The 19414-nt window shown below is 56.6% G+C and overlaps 1 protein-coding gene across 5 annotated transcripts in view; it reads left to right on the forward strand.

The window, feature by feature from the left end:
* The window catches only part of ARHGAP17 (Rho GTPase activating protein 17), a 39890-nt gene extending 21193 nt beyond the window's left edge, over positions 1 to 18697 (forward strand). For 2 of the 5 annotated variants that reach the window (XM_044452629.1, XM_044452632.1), the window contains 9 exons: positions 1193 to 1274; positions 1848 to 1928; positions 2753 to 2866; positions 4332 to 4423; positions 4904 to 5057; positions 7925 to 8167; positions 9135 to 9307; positions 9857 to 10483; positions 17865 to 18697. In XM_044452629.1, coding sequence (XP_044308564.1) covers positions 1193 to 1274; positions 1848 to 1928; positions 2753 to 2866; positions 4332 to 4423; positions 4904 to 5057; positions 7925 to 8167; positions 9135 to 9307; positions 9857 to 10483; positions 17865 to 18010 — 1712 coding nt within the window. In that variant the 3' untranslated portion in view covers positions 18011 to 18697. Of the gene's footprint in view, positions 1 to 1192; positions 1275 to 1847; positions 1929 to 2752; positions 2867 to 4331; positions 4424 to 4903; positions 5058 to 7924; positions 8168 to 9134; positions 9308 to 9856; positions 10484 to 11347; positions 11445 to 17864 lie in introns of all 5 variants that reach the window. The other 3 variants (XR_006416857.1, XM_044452630.1, XM_044452631.1) reach the window with 3 other exon arrangements.
* The last annotated feature ends 717 nt before the right edge of the window (positions 18698 to 19414 follow it).

Consider the following 19414-nt stretch of genomic DNA (forward strand, 5'->3'; position numbering starts at 1 on the left):
TTTTTATTTTGTTTTTTTTTGTTTGTTTTTTGATGAAGCTGCTGCCTGCAGAATATTTTCCCTCTCAAAAATGAATATGGATGTCTTGAGTCCCTCTGACGCTTGATCCTGATTAACAGGAGGAAAATACCAGGATTTGGGGATGTGGTGCACTGGCCCTTGGCCAAGTGGTTTGGATGATTTGGTGTTGTGCGTAGCACTTTAGGAGGGCATTTTCGTAAACAATTCCGGTCTGTACGTGAGTGAAAATGAAACCGTGATTGTTTCAGCACCTGAGCACATTATGCACCCCCAGTGTGGTTAACCGCATGCGATTCATCATCCGGCAGTCACAGCTGTGCTTGCTAGATTCCGAGCGATGATCAGGTTTTCCCCTCGAAGGAATGCTTGGCGTAGCAGCAGGACCCAGTTCCACTCATCCCCGCGTGTCCACTGGGCCCCGCCTTTGTCTTGATCTCTGGAGGAGGCCTGGCAGAGCAGCGCTCCATGCAAGGGAGTCTCTGGATTGGCATTGCTCATTCTCCAGATGTATTTACTTTAAAGAGTTCTTTGCTCGTGGAACTCTTTGCTGACTAGGAACAAAAAGAGTAAACTTAACAACTAAGCGCTCTTCTGGCTTGAAGAAACGCATGCTGTGCACCACACTCACAAACCGGGTGCTCTTCCGGTCACTGTCCTTCGAAAAGGGTGTTGTAGACTCTGGCAGAGGTGGAGGCGAGGGCTGCCACAGTGACAGAGGAGCTGCAGCGTCGGGGATTTTTTTACCTTGGGAAAAAGGGTGAGCTGAGGAGGCTCAGTGGGGGCTGCGTAAATGTGCACTGTGTGAAGAAAGTGGAGGGGGTGGGACTCTCCTGCCCCCAGACCCAAGAGCCCAGGCCCCTCCAGTGAAGCAGAGTGGGAAATGGGGGGCAGAGGCACAAGACTCGTGTCCCACGGAGCTACGCTCAGGCACTCCCTCCCATGAGATGGGTAGACGGCACCCCGGAGAGGTTGCCGAGGGGCCCAGTGGAGGAGGGGGCCATTTTCTTCAGCATCACTTGGCTGAGAGATGGCTGGCGGGGGCACAGGATGTGCTGCGGTTGCGGCGGGCTTGGATGCAGCGGGTGCTGTGGCAGGACGGGGGTCAGGGCCACCTGAAACTGCATGCCAGTCACCCTTGTGCTATGTCACACCTGCCTTGCCCTTGCTTCAGGTGCCCTGAAGTCCTACCTGAGGGAGCTGCCGGAGCCACTGATGACCTACACCCTGTATGATGAATGGACTCAAGTGGCAAAGTAAGGAGAAGATGGAGTGGGCCCCTGGGGTGGCACTGCAAGCTGGAGAAGCCTCGTGAGGCAGGCGTGCTCTGGCCCCAAAGACTCGGCCGGCACTCTCCTCGCTCCTTCAGAAACTGTCCCTGGACCCTCCTCCATTCTTGGGCCCCCTTTGGCCAGCGGCTGCCCAGTGCTCCCGTTTGTTCCAGGACAGTCAGAGCCGGTCTCCATACGAGAGCGGGGCATTTATTTTGTTCATTTTCGCATTTACATGCCGCCCCCTACTCCAGAGAAGGCTCTGGCTTGGCAGTACTTTGAAGGCGGTGCTTAACATTTAAGAGCTTAATTACTATCACACATTCCAGGGTCGTGCCTGCTTTTCAGCTCTGTTGAGTAGCGTGCGCAGTGCCTGGCAAAGACCCTTGGGGGCTTGCGTTCGGTTGCACTGAGCCAGCTCCCTGTGGCCTTTGGGCCATGGCGGCTTTGATGCTGGCCAGCTCTGCTGAAAGACCCAGTGGGGGAATGAACTGGGGCGGGCTGCAGCTTTGCGTGTCTGCACAGCACTGGCTCAGGAGCACCTCGCCTCTTCCCTAGCATTCAGGACCAGGACAGGAAACTTCAGGACCTGTGGAGGATTTGTCAGAAGTTGCCTAACCCTCACCTGGCCAACTTCAGGTAGGCGGCCCCTGGCTGCAGCATCTCCTGTGTGAAAGGTGTCCACCCTGAGCACAGCCTGGTCCCCCTTCCCCACCTCCCATTTTTTGCAAGAGCGCCCTTTCTGGGATGGAAGCCAGAAGGGCCCTGTGGGTTGTGAATGACAAACTGTTCCCTGGGGGACTCTGTGCACGTGCTGTGTTGCGTTGCGTTGCGTTGCATGCAAGATTGATAAGCTACTGAGAACAGTTTGTTTTTCAAGGAGACATTCCTCTGTTGGGGGTGGGGGGGTTGTGTCCAGCTGTAGTGCCACAAGGCAGGCAAGGCAACAGAGAGGGGGCTGGCAGTTCTGTTGCACCAAGGCATAGAAGCATAAGGAGACATCCGACATCAGCCGGGCCATGGGTGCCTTCTCCTCCTCCTCAGCACTGTCGCTGTCAGCAGCTGGGAGGACACACACGGAGTGCATCCTGTCAGCTCTGCACCGGCCTGACATCTCCCAACGCAGCCCAGAGTGCGAGAAGATGCTTCTGTGACCAGAGAGTTTCCACTTGCTTGCTCATGGGAGCATGGGCCTCGGGGCAGGAATGCCTCCAAGTCTCCCGTGGATGCCCTCCTTGGTCCACAGCGATTGCCAGGACTTTCCTAGCCCTGCCCAGAAGTGTAGGCATCTGTCATCATCTGCATGCTCCTGCCAAGCAAGATTTAGAATTCAAGGGGGATTTGGACCCTGTTTGTCTTCCTGGGAATAGGCAGGGCAGGAAAGAAACTGAGAGCTTTCAGACCTGGGATCTCTTGCTGCATAAAGAGCCTTTTGCCCCTAACCCAAGGACCGCTGCTTGCAGGTACCTGATCAAATTCCTAGCAAAGCTGGCCCAGTACAGCGACGTGAACAAGATGACCCCAAGCAACATCGCCATTGTGCTGGGCCCAAACTTGCTGTGGGCCAAGAATGAAGGGTGAGTGCTTGAGTGTTTGTTTCGTGTGCACATGTATTTCTATAGCATCCAATCACTGAAGCTCTCTGGGTGATTTGCTGTGCATAAAATACAACATAAAACACCAACTGCAATAAAAACTTGATAAAAAGATTACCATAGAGCTTGAGAACAAATTTAGAACAAATCTTTAAAAGCTACAATAGCTTGAATTGCAAGACTTGTTTAAGCAGCTAACAAAGCCCCAATATAAAAGTTATTTGTCAGATGCCTGGCAGCAGAGGACGCTCTTCACCGGGTCTTGAAAAGGTATACAAGTTGGTGCTCAGTGGGGAGCTTGCTCCGTGCATCGGGAGCCATTGCTGAAAAGGCCCCTTGTTGTTTGCGCCAGCCAAGTCCCCCTTGGAGGTGGCAGTGGGAGGCAGCTCCCAGATGGTGGCTCACCTGGGCAGAGTGCAAGTGGGGGAGGTGCTCCGTCAGGTGTCCCAAGCTATAAAGGGCCTTATAAGTTAAAGCCAGCACCGTAAACTGGGCTCAGAAGCCTATAGGCAGCGGATACAAGTGGGCCAGGATTTGTGCTGTGTGCTTAGACCCTCTGGTTCCTGCTGTTAATCTGGCTGCCACATTTGCCAAAGCTGCAGCTTCTGAGCTGTCAAGGGTGCAGCGTGCATTGCAGCAGTATACGTGAGTGGCCACCAGAGCATCGAAAGCTGCGCCCAGGCTACGCGCGTCCGGACGGGGCATAGCTGGCAGAAGGCCCTCTGCTCCTCAAGTGATGAAGATGGCTCAGGGAGCACTCCCAAGCCGTGAACCTGCTCCTTTAGCGGAACGCAGCCCCACCCTGGGCAGGTTGCGTTCCCACCATCTGGCCAGAAGAGTCACCCGCTAGCAGCATCTCAGTCTTGTCTGGGTTGTTAGCTCTCATCCAGTCCGGGCGCCGGTTTCAGCTGCTGATGGAAGTGCGCTCCATGGCCCCACTCAGCAGCTTCACACAGATGTTAATGTCAGGGCTGACCCCTGAGGAGCCCATGTTGGAGGATCCAAGGGGCCAGGCACGACCTTCTGGAGCTGGCTGGCTAAGTCGGAGTGGAACCAGTGCCAGAACCCCATTGCCAGCCCTGAGGAGACCCTAAGACCACTTGCGTTCAGGCAGGTTGGGCACAACCACTCTTCCCACCTTGGCTGCTTTTCCTGCAGATTCCCTGGACAGCAAATCGTGGCCTGCTTTTGGCTGGGCCCACTGGAGTTGGTGTACTCTGCAGGCAGGGCTGTCCCTAAATCAGAACAGGCTTCAGTACCAAGCAGTCGCCGCAGGCAGCAGCCGTCCCAGTCTTCCTGTCCCATTCCGTTGATTTTGTGCAGGGGCTGCGTGTTGCAGCTGCAAACTGGCGATACAATCAGATTTCAGAGAGGGGGCAAATGCTGGCAGGCTCTTCCTTGCCAAGAGTCGTCCAAATGCGCCCATCCGGTTTCCTTCTCTCCCCAGCTCTCTTGCCGAAATGGCAGCGGCAACTTCAGTGCATGTGGTGGCTGTTGTCGAACCCATCATCCAGCATGCAGCCTGGTTCTTCCCTGAAGGTGAGTGCCGGTCAGCTCCCAAGGTGGTCCACTGCTGCGGAGGGCTGGCTGGGCTCCTGCTGGGAGTGCCGTTCGTCACTTCCGATAGTTTGGAGGCCTGAAAAGAGCAGGTGGCTCGTGTGGTGCAGAAAACGATTTGCCACCCTCGCTCGGCCCTGGAGTCACGGAACTCGGGAGCCAAGCCCTTGGGCAGCTCTTCCTGCGGGCCCTCCCAGGTGACACGCAGTGTTCTGTGAAGCCATGCATTTTGGATTAACGCTTTGAAAGTGTTAGCATTGTAAGCAGTGAATTCAGCATAATGAGCCTGAGCTGTGAGATACTGTAAGATATTTCGGTTTTCATAACGTGTGTCCGGTCCTATGAGGGTGAAGCAGTGGCTCCTTGCCTGCTGTGCAAGGAAATGATTTCTGTGTGGTGCCTCTGAATCGCACATGAAAGGTACGGATGCAGCAGATTGAAAAACCTCTTTCTCAATTCCAGAGATGGATTTCAATGTGTCCGGAGCATTTGTGGGACAGCCTGCTGTGAGTTCAAATCACCTTCATGCAGGGAGTGATTTTGACTCCGGGACTCTGGAGCGAAAGAGGCCCGTGAGCATGGCCGTGATGGATGGAGAGCTCCTGAGGAAGGAAAGGTACTGCCCCCCCCCCCCCCGCAGCCCCTTCAGACAGCCGTGAGGCTGCTTCAGGGCTGTTCGCCGAGGAGCACCGCCTTAAACCCAGACGAGGCACGTGCTCTGCTTCAGGCCCTTGGGAGGGCAGCAGGCCCTGTTCCTGTGGGAAAGGGCAGCCAACCGAGACCCCCGGGTTCGAATGGTCGTGCTTGACTTCCGCTTGCTTCCATTGTTTAACTCTTTTTTGAACATACCTGCAATGCAGTATCTGCTGAAAGGCGACCAGACTTGGGGTGCACCCCAGAGAAACACTGTCAGCATCTGCACATGAACACGCAGCACTTGCTTACCCGCGGGGTCTGTGATGCAATATGAGCTTGGAGCATTCCTTTGCAGGCAGCCAGCCATAAGCTCTTCCGCAACACTTTGTTTCTTCTCCGTTCCCCCCAGCGTTGTTGTCCTTGGACTAAGCAGGAGGGTAGTCCCTTTAAAATGTATGCCCCCAAATACCTTTTGGACTTCTGCACATCTTGGGCTTCTCTCCTAATTCCTCAGTGGATCAGCTTCAGCTGCAATCCCATCAGTGATCATACTTTGGAACAATAGATCAGTTTATGGTTTGCAGAGTGGCTTAAAAGTATAAAAACCAAGTATGAGTCACACGTCAACCATTAAAGCAATACAGGACATAACACTGTGTAATTATATAATGCAATGCCACTTTAAAGCCATAGCAACCACACGAGGATTCATGGTCTCTAGGAACAAGCCGTTCACCCTTAAACATGTCCGTGAATAAATGAGCTTCTAAATATGGGAAGAAATGCAGCTTCCCCAGAGGAGTTTGGGCATTTCCTTCTCAGATTCCTGAAATGCCACCATCAGTCCAGGGTGCACATGCACTGTTAGGTGTGTAAAGAGGATGCTGGCGTGGGCCAGGGACCATCGTCGAGGGTGAGCTTGGGGCACGTATGCATTGTTGCAAGCAAACCCTTAGCAGTGCTTTCTCCTCATCACTGCAGCCTGAGGAGGGTCCAAAGGTACAGTGCTGGCATTTCCTTCTCATGATGCTCACACAGAGCGGGGGCTTGCTGGGCCTTCTCTCCTGAAATTGCACGGCAGTGGTGTTTTCGCCTGATCGGTTCAGAAAGTTTCAGGCCTTCACTGTAAAGGCTTCTGATTTGGTGGGCAACATCCAGTGGGCTGAAACTCCCAGAATGCCCTCCTGTTAAACTTCTCTTGATAACCCCCCGGTAGTTTGTCCTGCCACTTCAGTCAGCCTCTTGGCATGTGTGCCTCCAAGCATACCGTGTGGTTCTGAAGAACTTTCTGGGAAAATTTTGCTACCTTGGTTTGAATTATAGTTTCCTACATTTTCTTTGCACTATTCCTGCTGAACCAGCCTTCCTTCCTTTTAGCAGGGATGGAAGAGCTTCTATTCCAAAACAAAGGTGTTTTTTGCTTTGCCTTGGTTTATTACCGGCCATGCCAGAAGATATTCTGATGTAATGCAAAATAAAAGGGAAAGCAAACTTCAGAATTCTACACAATTGGATCATGCAGATTTTGCAGGGTGGCCTGTTTGGGCCTGTGCTGCATTTTCTGCTTTCAGGAGGCAAGAAATCCTGGAAGGCAGCAAAGGTTTCCCTTCCATGCTGTTAGGGAGCCGTCTCAGTCACTGCGATGGCGTCCCAAGATCTTGTTGTGCGCTTGGTCCATGTGTTTAGAAGCTGACCTCTGATGCCTAGAAGCCGGTCTTCCTGGTACTCGGGAAGCAAGGCTCCGTGCGCCATGTTGCACCCTGCGGTAGCACGTGATTGTGGGGCGCACAGTCCTCGCTCCAGAGTGCACAGTGAAAACTAAGACAAAACCAGGTACCTACTGGCATTGTACTGGTTCTTCTTTGTGGTCTCTGTGGGGGCATCCCACATGTGGTCTTTGAGCCTGCATGAGACCTCTTGTCGGGAAGATTGTCCTAGCTAAGCTTGTTCTGGTGGGAAGCCCACCCTGCCTCCCCCGGTCTATGTGGGGAGGGGCTTCCGCCACTTTCCAGTTTTTTTCTGACCACTCCTGTGTGTGCATGCCCTGTAGTGCTTCAGCCATGTGCACGGGAGACCCCCTCACGGTTGTACTGATGGTTGAGATTCTGATTTCAAGTGTGGGAATGTTTTGAACCACAACTCTGGTTCGGGATCCTGAGACACGGCGGTGGGTAGCAGTGGGGGAGATCAGCCCCAGAGCAGGCAGGGAACCAGTCAGTCCAGCTGTTGGAACATTGGAGAATTGCAACCTGAAAGAGGAGACATGGAAATGGGACGTCTCCCCAGTGGAGAACGCCCGCCCCCAGAGAGGTAGGCCCGGTCACTTACCACTGTCACCGGAGGGAGGGAAGCCCAGTTAAGGGCACAGCGGGTGGCGTAGGGGTGCGCCCGTTTTCACAGCAGAGCGCCCCGGAGGGGGCAGCACTCGGACGGGCACATGGAGGAGAGGCTCCTGCCGGAACGAGCTCAGCTGGGAGAATCTTCCCGACAACAGGCCCCCCATGGGCGCAGAGCCCCTCTATGTGAACGTGCAGGTGGCCGCGCGAAGGACTGCCGTCACCGGTAAGCATCCTTCTGTACGCAGTCGCCCTGTTATTCTGCCATGGCTCTGTGCACTGTGGCATAGCCTGTGGTGGTTGCGCATCCACCCACCCGCCTGCCCATGGGACTGAGCCGAGGTGTGCTGCCTGCCCGGGCCCTGCAGCGTCTGAGTGCTTTGGCTTGCTGCTGCTTCGCATGCCTGGCGGCAGGGAGCACCCCTCCTGCCGCCTTGCGTTCGTGCTGCCCTGTGTCGCCTTTCCGTGTAGCCGGTCCGCATGGTGTGTTTGCTCTCTCTCTCTCCTGTAGCGTTGGTGTCAAGGTTATGGACTTCCAGGTGAACCCCCGGAGAGGTGGCACTGTTAACAGAAAGCCCACGGCCCCCGCTTTCCAGCCGCCACTTCCACCCACTGAGGCTGGACCACTGGCTCAGGCCGTGGCAGAACAGCCTCCGCAGGGCGCTGGGGTTGAGCCGGGCCTCTTGGGTGCTGCCTCTGGCCCCCCTCCTGGCCCAGCAGAGCAACCCCAAAGCCACGGCACTGAGGACAGCAGGTAAGCGGACGACGTGCGGACAGAAGAACTACGCTGCTGCCACCCCCAAGCACGGTGGGCGGAGAAGGGCCGTGCCACGTCCTTCGAGGCAGCAGGAGAGAAGCCGCTTGGACTGTCTTCTGGGCCACAGTGTGCCCCGCAGCCGACCCCTGTCAAAGCCAGCGAACTGGCACGCCTGCTCTGCAGGTCCGTTGTCAGCAGCGCAGCGCAGCCCTGCCCTGCCCTGCCCTGCGGCCGGCCGGCCGGCCACTCCCTCCCTCAGCAGCCCTCCGCAGGCGGAGAGTGCCTGAGCCAGCTCAGGTGGTGCCCCTGCGGGCCGGACAGTTGCCGCGGCAGCCAAGCATGACCACCCCGTGCCGCCCGGCCTTGGGCAGGGGGGAGTGTGCTCTTCCAGGCGCCTGGTCTTGTGCAGAAGTGCTGCGTGCGCCGTGCGCCATCCCCAGTCCGCGCTCTGACGTCCTTGTGTCATGCCAGCTCCTCCTCTCCCTGAGTGCAGGGAGGTCAAGCGAGGCCGGGCTGGAGGCTGTGCCCACTGCTGCTGCTTTGTCTGTCTGTGGCTGCATGTCTTGCGGCTGCCTGCCGTGCCGTGGCGAGGGGGCACCCCTTGCCCACGAACCGCAGCCCTCTGCATCCACGCAAGTGCAGGGCATGTTGGGCTGGAGGCGCGCAGAGGTCACCTCGGGGAGGAGGGAGGGAGTCCGCACACCAGCAGCTGGGTTGGCGCCTTAGCCTCTGCGAGCTCTCTAGAGGGGGCCACTCCGCTCGCCTCCCCACCTGGCCCTGCGGAGGCTGGCTGTGGCACAGCCCCAGGGCCTGCAGACCCAGGACAGGTGGCCCTGCATGGACGGCACCCCTGGTGAGCAGTGGCGAGTGCCAGCCGTGCCGAGTTGGAACAGAGCAGCGCCCCTCCGGAAGCCACGGCGGCCTCTGAGCAGCAGCCTCTGACCCAGGCCGTTCTCCCTTCTAGCGCGCCAAAGACGAAGGACTCCCCGCCCAGCAGCACTCCTCCTCCCACAAGGAGCAGCGGACACGGCAGCACTGCCCAGGCGCACCCTCAGCCCGCCAGCGGCGGCTCCGTCCAGCTTCCTGCTGGGCAGGCACAGAGTGCCGCGGGGCCCAGCCCGCACGCCCTCAGGCGAGGTTGGTGCTTGGGGAGCCCGTGTGGGCCGGGGAGGGAGGCCTCCGCGCATCCAGCGGGATGAGGCCAGACCGGGCTGGGCTGGAGGGGTGGGGGACTCGCCTGGCCGGGCTGCTGTGCGAGGAAAGGGGGCCCAGGGGGAGACTGGGGGAAGAGGCCTGGGGTCGTTCCTGCCACAGCAGCAAGCTGCTGAGCAGGCAGAAGGGCCGGGGGCTTTTCCAAGGATGGGGCAGCCCAGCCAAGCCCTTGCGGGGTGCGGCTGCCAGCGAGACCCTCCCCATTGCACCCCCCTTCTCTGCTCGTAAGTCTCCCTTTCTAGCAGGGCACCCATGGGAGCACCCGCTCCCACGTCACACTTCTGTTGGCTGAGCGCATCCTCTGAAGGGGCCCGCCGGGCAGTGAGATGGGGGTGGGCCTCCCCGGGCAGCAGTGAGGCTGCCCACAGCCGAGCGCCTGGGTGGGGGTGGGGAAGGCAGCCGGCAGGGGGGCATGTGCTCGAGGCCAGGGACAGCCGCACTGGGAATGACTGCTCTTTCTGGCCTTCTTTGCAGCGGTCAAAAAGCCCGCCCCAGCCCCTCCGAAGCCAGCCAACCCACCGCCCGGCCAGCCGGCCAGCCAGAGCACTGCCCCAGCCCCGCTGCCGCCCTCTGTGTCCCCCAGGCCACCTGCTCGGAGCCCTTCCCCTCCCAGCCAGCATCCCAGCCCCGGGGGGCCTGGCCTCCCCTCCGCATCGTCCCAGGGCTCTGCCCCTCGGCGGTACTCCAGCAGCCTGGCCTCCATACATGCTCCCAGCCACCCACCCCCACAGCCCCCCACACAGGCGGCGGCTGCCCCCACTCCGCAGGGGAAGGCGAGCAGCCCCGGCCCCTCCCCCCCCGCAGCCCCCAGCACCGAGCTGGAGCGGCCCTCGCCCACTCCGCCACACACTCCCTCCCCCCCGGACACCCCACCCCTCGAGAAGCACAGCACCAGCGCCCCCGCGGTCCCGCCGGCCTCCCAGGATGCGCCACCAGCTCAGTCCCCTGCTCAGACGGGCACGCTGCCAAGGCCGAGGCCGGTCCCCAAGCCGCGGAACCGCCCCACCATCCCGCCTCCGCCTCACCCGCCTGCTGTTCACCCAGCCGGAGATGGCGCCCTTCCGGGAGGACAGCCTTCGACCGCATCCCGCTTGGTGACTGGTAAGGGTGGGTGCCAAGCCCTCTTGGCGGTGGGAGGGGCTTCTTGGTTTGCACGGGGCTGGAGCAGCCCACGCTTGGGGCCCGAGGTGGATCCTGCCTAAGGCAGGACGGGCATCGCCCGTGGGAGAAGCCAGGGCTGGCGGGCGCAGGAGCACAGAGGCGGCAGACCATGTGACACGGCGCTCTTGTCCAGGTGGGCTCTGCATTGCTCCAATTTTGGTGGAAGCAGTTTTCCATCACAATTTTCCTTGATGAGCAGCATTCCATGACTTGACACTTTCCTCCCAGTCTTCAAAATGTTGCAGCATTCTGTGACATGAGAGCAACTTATCCAGTGTCGCAGCCCACAGAGAGGCAGGGGAGGTTTTTGCCATATCGCATGGCTTGCTTGTTCTAGCGTGTCATGCTTCTGGCGGCACGAGCCGGGAACCATTTCACAAACCCCTAAAGATGTGATGCGTGTCTGTAAATGTTAAGGAAACCGCAAGAGCTGCCCTGATATCAGCGTTCTCCTTCATCACACATCTCCTACACAGTAGGATGCCAGCTTGGTCTTGGAAGGAAACCCCACCCTTGCTAGCTAATACAGTGTTACCATATTGATGCAATCAGGCACCCGGTATTTGGGAAGGCGCACGCATCCCTGGCCACACGCTGACTTCCGTGCTAATTCACAATATGGTCTGGGCGCTTTTTCAGGATGCTTAATCGTAAATAACATTGTTCTGAGGAGACCCAGACTTGTTGCAAGGTGGAGCAGCGCATGCCCCTCTCTTAATTTGACCGGATCCCTCCCTCATTGCCAAACCTTAACGGGCTGCTGGCTGAGATAGTTGCACAAATAACCCTTTAAATCCCCTCTAGGTTGTAACACAACTGGAACATAACACGCTAATTGAGACTTTTATTAAATGATCTAGATGTTTGACCAGCATTATTCAGTAGGAACAGATTGGAAATGGTAAGAAGAAATTGGGCCTTCCGATTGGCCAGAAATGTTGCAGATGCATAATCAATAGTGCAGCTTTGCCCCTTACTAACTGGTCACCATAACACGGCTTGCTTGCACCTGGACTAATCCTGCATGTGAAAGGAGTGATGCTGCGTTTGTGGCTATTTCTGTCCTTCATCTTAACGCATCCCCCGGATATGCTCCAGCATCGTGCCCTGTCACATGCTCAGCCTGTTGGTGGTGTGGGGATTTTTCAAAAACTCTGAAGCATCACCAGCTGCAGCACCCGTGCACACACCGTCCTTCCTTGACTGAAGTTGAACACGGGCAGTCCCCAGGTTACGAGCAAATTCCATTCCTGAGAACACCTTTAAGTCGATTATCTATCTAAGTCATACCATGTACACATGGGCCATATTTGGCATGTGTAAGCCAAATGTGTGTCTTGGTATATGTATGTATTTTACCTTTATACTCATATACATCACTTAAACGCTTCCGTATACACTACAATACCTGCAACACAATACCGCATGGGAGGACCTGCATGTCTGCAGGGGATGGGGTCCAAGCCCCCTATTGGGTGTCTCGAACAGTAGATAGTAGTGAACAGTATAGCGTCTGTGCTCCACATTCCCAGGGATTAGGGGTGCAGGGCCACCCAAAAGTGGAAAACCCACAGATACTGACTTCCGTGGGTTTCATTTTCAAGAATGTTATTATTTGCGAGTTCACCATCCATAATAAAATGGGGTTTTTTGTTTGTTTTGTAACCTAGTGCGGTTAATCATAATCACTGTAGAGAGAGAGGGAGGCCACCAAAGCTTGTCTTCTTGCTCCGTTATCCAGAAAGGGAAATCTCTCAGGCATTTCCTTGGTGCAAAGAGGCAGCACTCGTGAGCTGGGGGACAGAGGCTATTTATTATTTATTTAAAATTTTTGTATCCCGCCCCATCACAAGAGCCTCAGGATGGCTTACATACAATAAATAATAAATGCAAATAGTGCAAATTAAAATCCAGATTCACCCTGGCTGTAAATTAAAAACCTATAGGTGATATTAAAAATTGTTAAAATATTGTTTAAATAAAAAGGTCTTAGCCTGGTGCCAAAAAACAAATAATGACGGTGCCAGGCAGACCTCTCTGGGGAGCGCATTCCATAGGTGGTACTTAGCCTCCTAATGTCTTTCACAGAGGGTTCCTGGAGGAGGGCCTCTGCCGCCAATCTCAGGCGTTCCTTTAGGTATCCAGGTCCCAAGCTGTTAAGGGCTTTATAAGTAATAACTAGCACCTTAAATTGAGCCCACACTTCGATGGGAAGCCAGTGAAACTGGTAGAGGACTGGACCCGTCAGCAACCTGGCTGCTCTATTTTGCATCACCTGAAGTATCCGGACTGTCTTCAAGGGCAGCCCCACGTAGAGAGCGTTACAGAAGTCCAATTGGGAAGTAACCAGTGTGTGCGTCACTGTTGCTAGGCAGTCGTCCTCCAGGTAGGGACGCAGCTGATGGATCAACCGAAGCTGAAGGAAAGCGCTCCTCACCACCGCAGTCACCTGAGCTTCCAGGGAGAGCTCCGGGTCAAGGAGCAGTCCCAAGCTGCGGACCCTGTCCTTTAGAGGGAGTGCAACCCCATTCAGAACAAGGTCCAAGTCACCTACCCAGGAGCCCGAACCACCAACAGGACCTCCGTCTTGTTTGGATTGAGCTTCAGTTTATTGGCCCTCATCCAGCCCATTACCTCGGCCAGGCACCGGTTCAGTACAGCCACTGCCTCACCTGGATTGGTTGAAAAAGAGAGGTAGAGCTGGGTATCATCAGCGTACTGATGATTCCGCAGCCCACACCTCCTGATGACCTCTCCCAGCGGTTTCATGTAGATGTTAAATAGCAAGGGGGACAAAATGGACCCCTGCGGTACTCCGTGGCATAGCTGCCATGGCACAGAGCCAAAGTCCCCCAGCACCACCTTCTGGAATTGGCCATCGAGGTAGGAGTGGAGCCACTGCAAAGCAGTGCCTCCGACTCCCAGTCCCGCTAGCCTATCCAGAAGGATACCATGGTCGATGGTATCGAAAGCCGCTGAGAGGTCCAGGAGAACCAACAGGGACGCACTCCCCCTGTCTCTCTCCCTGCAGAGGTCATTGTACAGGGCGACCAAGGCAGATTCAATACCGTACCCGTGTCTGAAGCCGGACTGGAATGGGTCCAGATAATCAGTCTCATCCAAGAGTGCTGGAGTTGTCCCGCCACCACCCGTTCCAACACCTTGCCCAGAAACAGGATGTTGACCACCAGTCTATAATTGGCGGCCATCTCTGGATCTAGGGACGCCTTCTTTAGGACCGGCCTGACTACTGCCTCCTTTAGAGGGGCAGTCACCCGGCCGTCCCTCAGAGAGGCATTGATGACCTCCAGGATCCAGGCACCAATCCCGTGTTTGGCTTTGGTCAGTAGCCACGACAGGCAAGGGACAAGTAAACAGGTGGTGGGATGTACTTGTCCAAGCACCTTGTCCACATCATCAGGGCGCAATAACTGAAACTCATCCAATAATATCTGACCAGATGGAGACATTGACACCTCCCCTAGAGGATCTGAATCACTAGTGGAGTTCAGCTCGTGACGAATATGAGCGATTTTCTCCTTAAAGTGCCAGGCGAAGTCATCACAGTGGGCCATCGAGGGAGGTATGAGATCTTTCTTATGGCCTGGATGTACCAGCCCCTGTACCACCCGAAAGAGCTCCGCTGGATGGCACTGTGAGGAGGCAATGGAAGTGGAGAAGAATTTCTTCTTCACCGCCTTCACCTCCACAGCATAGGCTCGATAATGAGCTCGTAAGTGTATTCGGTCAGATTCATCCCGTGATTTCCTCCACCTACGCTCTTGACATCTCCCAACCCACTTCATCGCCCGTAATTCAGGTGTGTACCAAGGGGATGAATGGGCTCTGCCGGACAGGAGAGGATGCTTAGCAGCGATCGTGTCAATAGCTCTGGCCATTTCCCCATTCCATAGTTCAAGCAGAGCATCAACAGGAGCGCCAGCTTTATCAACTGGAGACTCCTCCATTGCCTTCAGGAATCCATTCGGATCCATCCTGCTCCGGGGGCGGACCAACACAATCGGGTCTGCACCCTTACAGAGGGAAAGGTCGCTCTCGAGTTCAAACCTCACGAGGAAGTGATCTGACCATGACAAGGGTGTCAGACACAGGTTCCTCACCCTCAGACCACCCTCTTCCTGCCCCGTCGAGAAAACCAGGTCCAGCGTGTGTCCACGTTCATGGGTCTGGCCAGTGACATGTTGAGACAGCCCCGTGGCCATCATGGAGGCCATGAAGTCCTGAGCCGCCCCGGACAGAACAGTCTCGGGATGGAGATTGAAGTCCCCCAGGACCAGCATCCTGGGGGTCCTCAACACCAGGTCCGAGACAATCTCCGTCAGCTCAGGCAGGGAGACTGTTGGGCAGAAGGGTGCACGGTACACCAGCAGAATCCCCAATCTGTCTCGGTCGCCCAACGCCAGATAGAGGCACTCTAGACCCGGTCTCGAGAGAACAGGAAGCCCCGCAAGGGAGATGGAAGCTCAATAGATTGAAGTGACCCCCCTCCCCTCCCCTCTGGGCGTGGCCAGTGCTGGACCAGGTACCCAGGCGGGCACAGTTGGGAGAGGGACACATCCCCGCCCAGGTCTCTGCGATGCAAGCCAGGTCGGCCCCCTCATCCACAATCAGATCGTGGATGAGGGATGTTTTGTTGTGGACGGACCTGGCATTAAGCAGCAGCACCGTCAGGCCCGAGGAGCGGTTGGTAAGCATACCCGGAACCTTCCGGCTGGGGGAATAACCAGAAGGGGGGACAGGTGTCAGCCACCTGTCCCTTCTCCTCCTATGTCTACACGTTAAACCCCCAACGCCATAACGACCGTTGCCCAAAACCACCCGAGTGGCGGCGCCCACGTGCTCCCCAGGCAACCCCACAGTAGCAGCCAGGCGTGAATCCATTAAAACAATCAAATTAAAATACAATAAAAACAATAAAACTCCAGCCACCCAACACAGAAGCCCACCCGCAGAGAGTCTATGGCCAGCCCAGCCCCCGCATGGCCCCAAATGGCGTCAACGCCCTTAGGCCGTCGCCCTTTGGCCGCTGGCCCGAGGCCTCCAGCCACGGCCGGCGAGTTAAGCCAGTGCCCCCCCCCACCCCCAATCCGGCGCAGCTGCCACCCACGCCGGTGGGGGAGGGTGGCGGGGGCGGCTGCGGAGAAACCCGCCAGCGCCAGTGGAGGGCCCTCAGGCCCGCACCAGCGTCCCCCAGGCCTCGGCATCTGCGGGCGGCAGAGGAAGGTGGCCCAGTCCAGGCTGGAGATATTTCTGGTTTTTCCACGTTCGTGGGAGTCCTGCACCCCCAACCCCTATGAATGTGGGTGGTTAAGTGAAACCGCGGTAACGGGAGCTTTGCCTGTAGTAGAGGCTTCAGGGCAGTTTGTAAGCCCCGGTTGTTCGTAACCCAGAGGTTCATAACCTGGGGGCCGCCTGTATCTGTGGTGACCCCTGGAAGGGGAGAGCACTGAAGGTACTTGTCACTCCATCATAGTCTGGACTCAACTTTGTACCTCTTCCCTCGCGGAAGACCGGGGGGGGGGCGGGCAGCGGGAAGAGCCCGTGTGCAGCCAGTGACTGCTGTGGAGCAGCTGAAGGAAGGCAAGCAGGAGGGCCGGTGGAGCCGTCGCTTCTGCTGCGGCAGCCCTGCTGGGTGGGGCAGTGCAGGGCCCTGTGCTGGGCCCTGGCATTGGAGCCCTGAAGGAGAAGAGCCCTCGGTGCAGCTGCCATGGGTGGTTCCGTGTAGCTTCCAGTTGCCCAGACACACCGAAAGGAGCTTGGCACGGGCCTTGGGACCTTTCTGGTGGAATAGAGAGGACGAGGCAGCCAGCCACCACCTGCCGCTTTACCAGGCTAATTTTCTTCCTTGCACATGCAAAGCATTCCTGAGGTGTTGGCAACCGCAGGCCCGGCGCCCGTTCTTTATGTTCTGTGCTGTCTGGGCAGCTTACAGGGTCTGGGTTACACTTGCCACTTGCGTGGCTTCACATCCCCGTGAAGCCAACGCCAGCCTGCCCACTGTGCACGGCCCCCTCTCGGTGGCCACTCCCACACACCTGAGTGCCTGAGCATGGGGTCCGTGCAAGGCCCTCCCCTTGGAACAGACGGGCGCTTCCCAGCCGGTGTGACCGAGAACGCTCGGTCTCCCACCCAGCCCTCGTCACAGAGGCGAGACCACCCGGCCGGCCCCCCGTCGCGTTCGCCCAGCAGGAGGCGGGATTTGTGAAGCGAGGGGCAGGGACAGCCTCGCCCCTCCCGCGCTGCCTCACGTGTGCGCAAGGGCCTGGGCCTGGGCCTGGGCCAGCCATCCGGGGGGCGGGGGGGGGGGCATTCCTTTTGAAGTGGAGCGACCCTTTCTGTAAGCCCAGGCCGGCGCTTTTGTGGAACAAGGTGCTGCTGGCGTGGCGTGGCGTGGCGTGACGTGCCTGATGTGCTGCCACTTGGCACTGTGGACAAAACGGGCACTGCCAGGGCCACGCGGTCTGTCTGTGCCACTCGGCACTGGGGCTGCCCCTGCGCCTTCGTTCCTGGAGGGGCGGGGAGGGCTGTCGTGTTCGGGTCCCGCTCTGCCCACTTCCAGGTGCCAGCGGGGTCGTCTCCTGCAGAACCCGTGCCCCCCTTGCAGCTCTGCAGGCCACACCTCCCAGCTGGCTTCCCCGTCTGCAAGCACAGACGAGGAGGTCTGTCCCCGCTTTTAAAGGCAGGGCAGCTCCTTCCAATTCAGTTTCCCGTGCTAAAACAGCATATTTTAAGAGGAACACGTTCCTTAAGAGGAACATCCTGTTTGGCAAAACTGGTCCCTTCATAGCTGGCGTGTCTTGCCTTCTCTTCACGTGACGGTTGAGTGTCTCTGACAGGCCTTGGGAAGCTGTATTCCACTGGCCTTTGCTCCCTCGTGTAAGCCCAGGGACAGAGATGGGCGGTTCCCACTCCCTGAGGAGCTGCTCGATTGTTCCATGAAGAACTTTGTACTATCTGGGAGGACTAGAGAGAGGCCTTTGAAAGTGTGTGCAAGATTTGGTGGCATTCCTTTGTCAGAAGTGGGAGGCGCAGCGCAAGAGGTCCTGCTGGGCCAGTACCCCGGCGCCTCCTCTTCGGCGGCTGAAAGGGTACATTCCCTGCCCCGCCCCGCCCCCAAAGCAGCTTTCCTTGGCATCAGGCAGCATTATCCTGGTGTGGTGCTGAGGGCAGCAATGCTCCCGAGTGCAGCGCTCAGGCCATACGCCCCACAAAGTCCCTGCTTGCTCCCTTCCCTGCCGTGTCGCCACAGAAGTGCCTTTTTGACATTTGCGTGTGTCTTTTTGATGTCTCTTCTGCACAGACTCCAGTTCGACTGTTCCAGAGCCACTGCGAGGCCTCCCAGCTGCAGAGCTTTCTACAGCGGAGTTGGCAACCTTGCCAAACCAGAATTCACACAACCACCTTGTGCTGGACATCAACCACGACTCTGAAAGCACCGCGTTGTAAAGGACGAAGCCACTCTGCGGCGCCGGCCCGGCCTCCCCAGAGTGAAGCAGACAGGCAAGGCTCCACAGCGAGAAGCTCCTGCACCGAGGGGAACCTGGCCCACCCTGGGGAAAGCTTCATGACCTGTGCCTCGGCGGGGTCTTCACGGGCTGGGCTGCTCGGGCTGCTGCCGAAGCGTGCGTTGGGCGCGCAGTTGCTGCCGTTAACCAAGATGGCATTCGCCAGAAAAATTCCAAGAGAATCCAAAGCAATGCATGCATAATGGAAATAACCTCCTTTAAAGGCCTTTTTGAACTCTTACTCCTAATTCTTTGCTCTTACCAAGGAGATGGTTTACCAGAGAAACTCCATCTCTGACATGCTGCAGACTTTTCGTTACAGTAATGAACCAAAAACATGCCACACATGCAGGGGGCGACTGCTGGTTTCGGTCCCTTCCCCAAGCGGCGGGTGCAGCTTTGTGCCTTGATGGACTGTTTTACTGCAGGAGGAAACATGCTGTCTCTCTAACCATTTCAGTGCTACTCTTTTTTAAAGTATTGTTATTTACGCCCTTGTTTTTCATAGTTATTTGTATTAACTATCCTGCTTTGGTCTCTGTAATGTCTGTAGGCAGCTGATATCGAGCTGGAAACTTTGGATAATGCGTATTGCTTTCAGCTGTTATAAATGAGTTGAAATTTGAAAGTGATTTTGAGCATCTGTTTGAATGCATCTGCTGAGTAAACTTCTCACTTTTGCTGCTGTAAGGAAAATTTATTCTCCCTACTCCATCTTCGGCCGGACCACTGCCCTGTGGACCACTGGCCCAAAGTTACAGGGACAGATAGCAAACATCCAGAATCTTGGGCAGAAACATATCTAATCCCTTTGGATAGACTTGGGCGAAAGAACTCCCTTCCCCGCTCCCAAAGTTCCTGAGGGAATAGAAGCATGACTCTTACACAGTGCTTTTTTGATTCGGGCGGGGCCCTGCTTTGTGTTAAATGAAGTGCCAGTGCATTTCTATGTTATCACGAGGGGCACCCCCAGTTCTGTGCCTGGCTGGCGCTCTGCTCCGTAGTGTGAACTTCACTGCACATCCCATCACAGCAGGACAAGGTGCAGCGAGTCGCTCTCTGTGTCGATGCATTTGGTGTTAAGCAATGCGACCACCATCTTCTGAAACTCCGTTTATTTACACGAACACTCAGCCACAGGCAACACCCACATGCACTCAGATCTTGCTGGCTGCTTTAGTCTTGCCTTCGTGTGGCCGGAAGAAGTTTAATGGGCACCCAGTTCCAAGCGGATTCCGTACCTGAACATTCATCCTCCACAGCTCCTTCCTGCTCTTTAACCACTAACTGAAAACCGCTGGCCGCTTGGAAGGAATGCTGTACGATTTCACATAAACATATGAGC

Source organism: Varanus komodoensis, unplaced genomic scaffold (assembly GCF_004798865.1).
Source record: "Varanus komodoensis strain SLA01 unplaced genomic scaffold, ASM479886v1 scaffold73, whole genome shotgun sequence".
Classification (NCBI taxonomy): domain Eukaryota; kingdom Metazoa; phylum Chordata; class Lepidosauria; order Squamata; family Varanidae; genus Varanus; species Varanus komodoensis.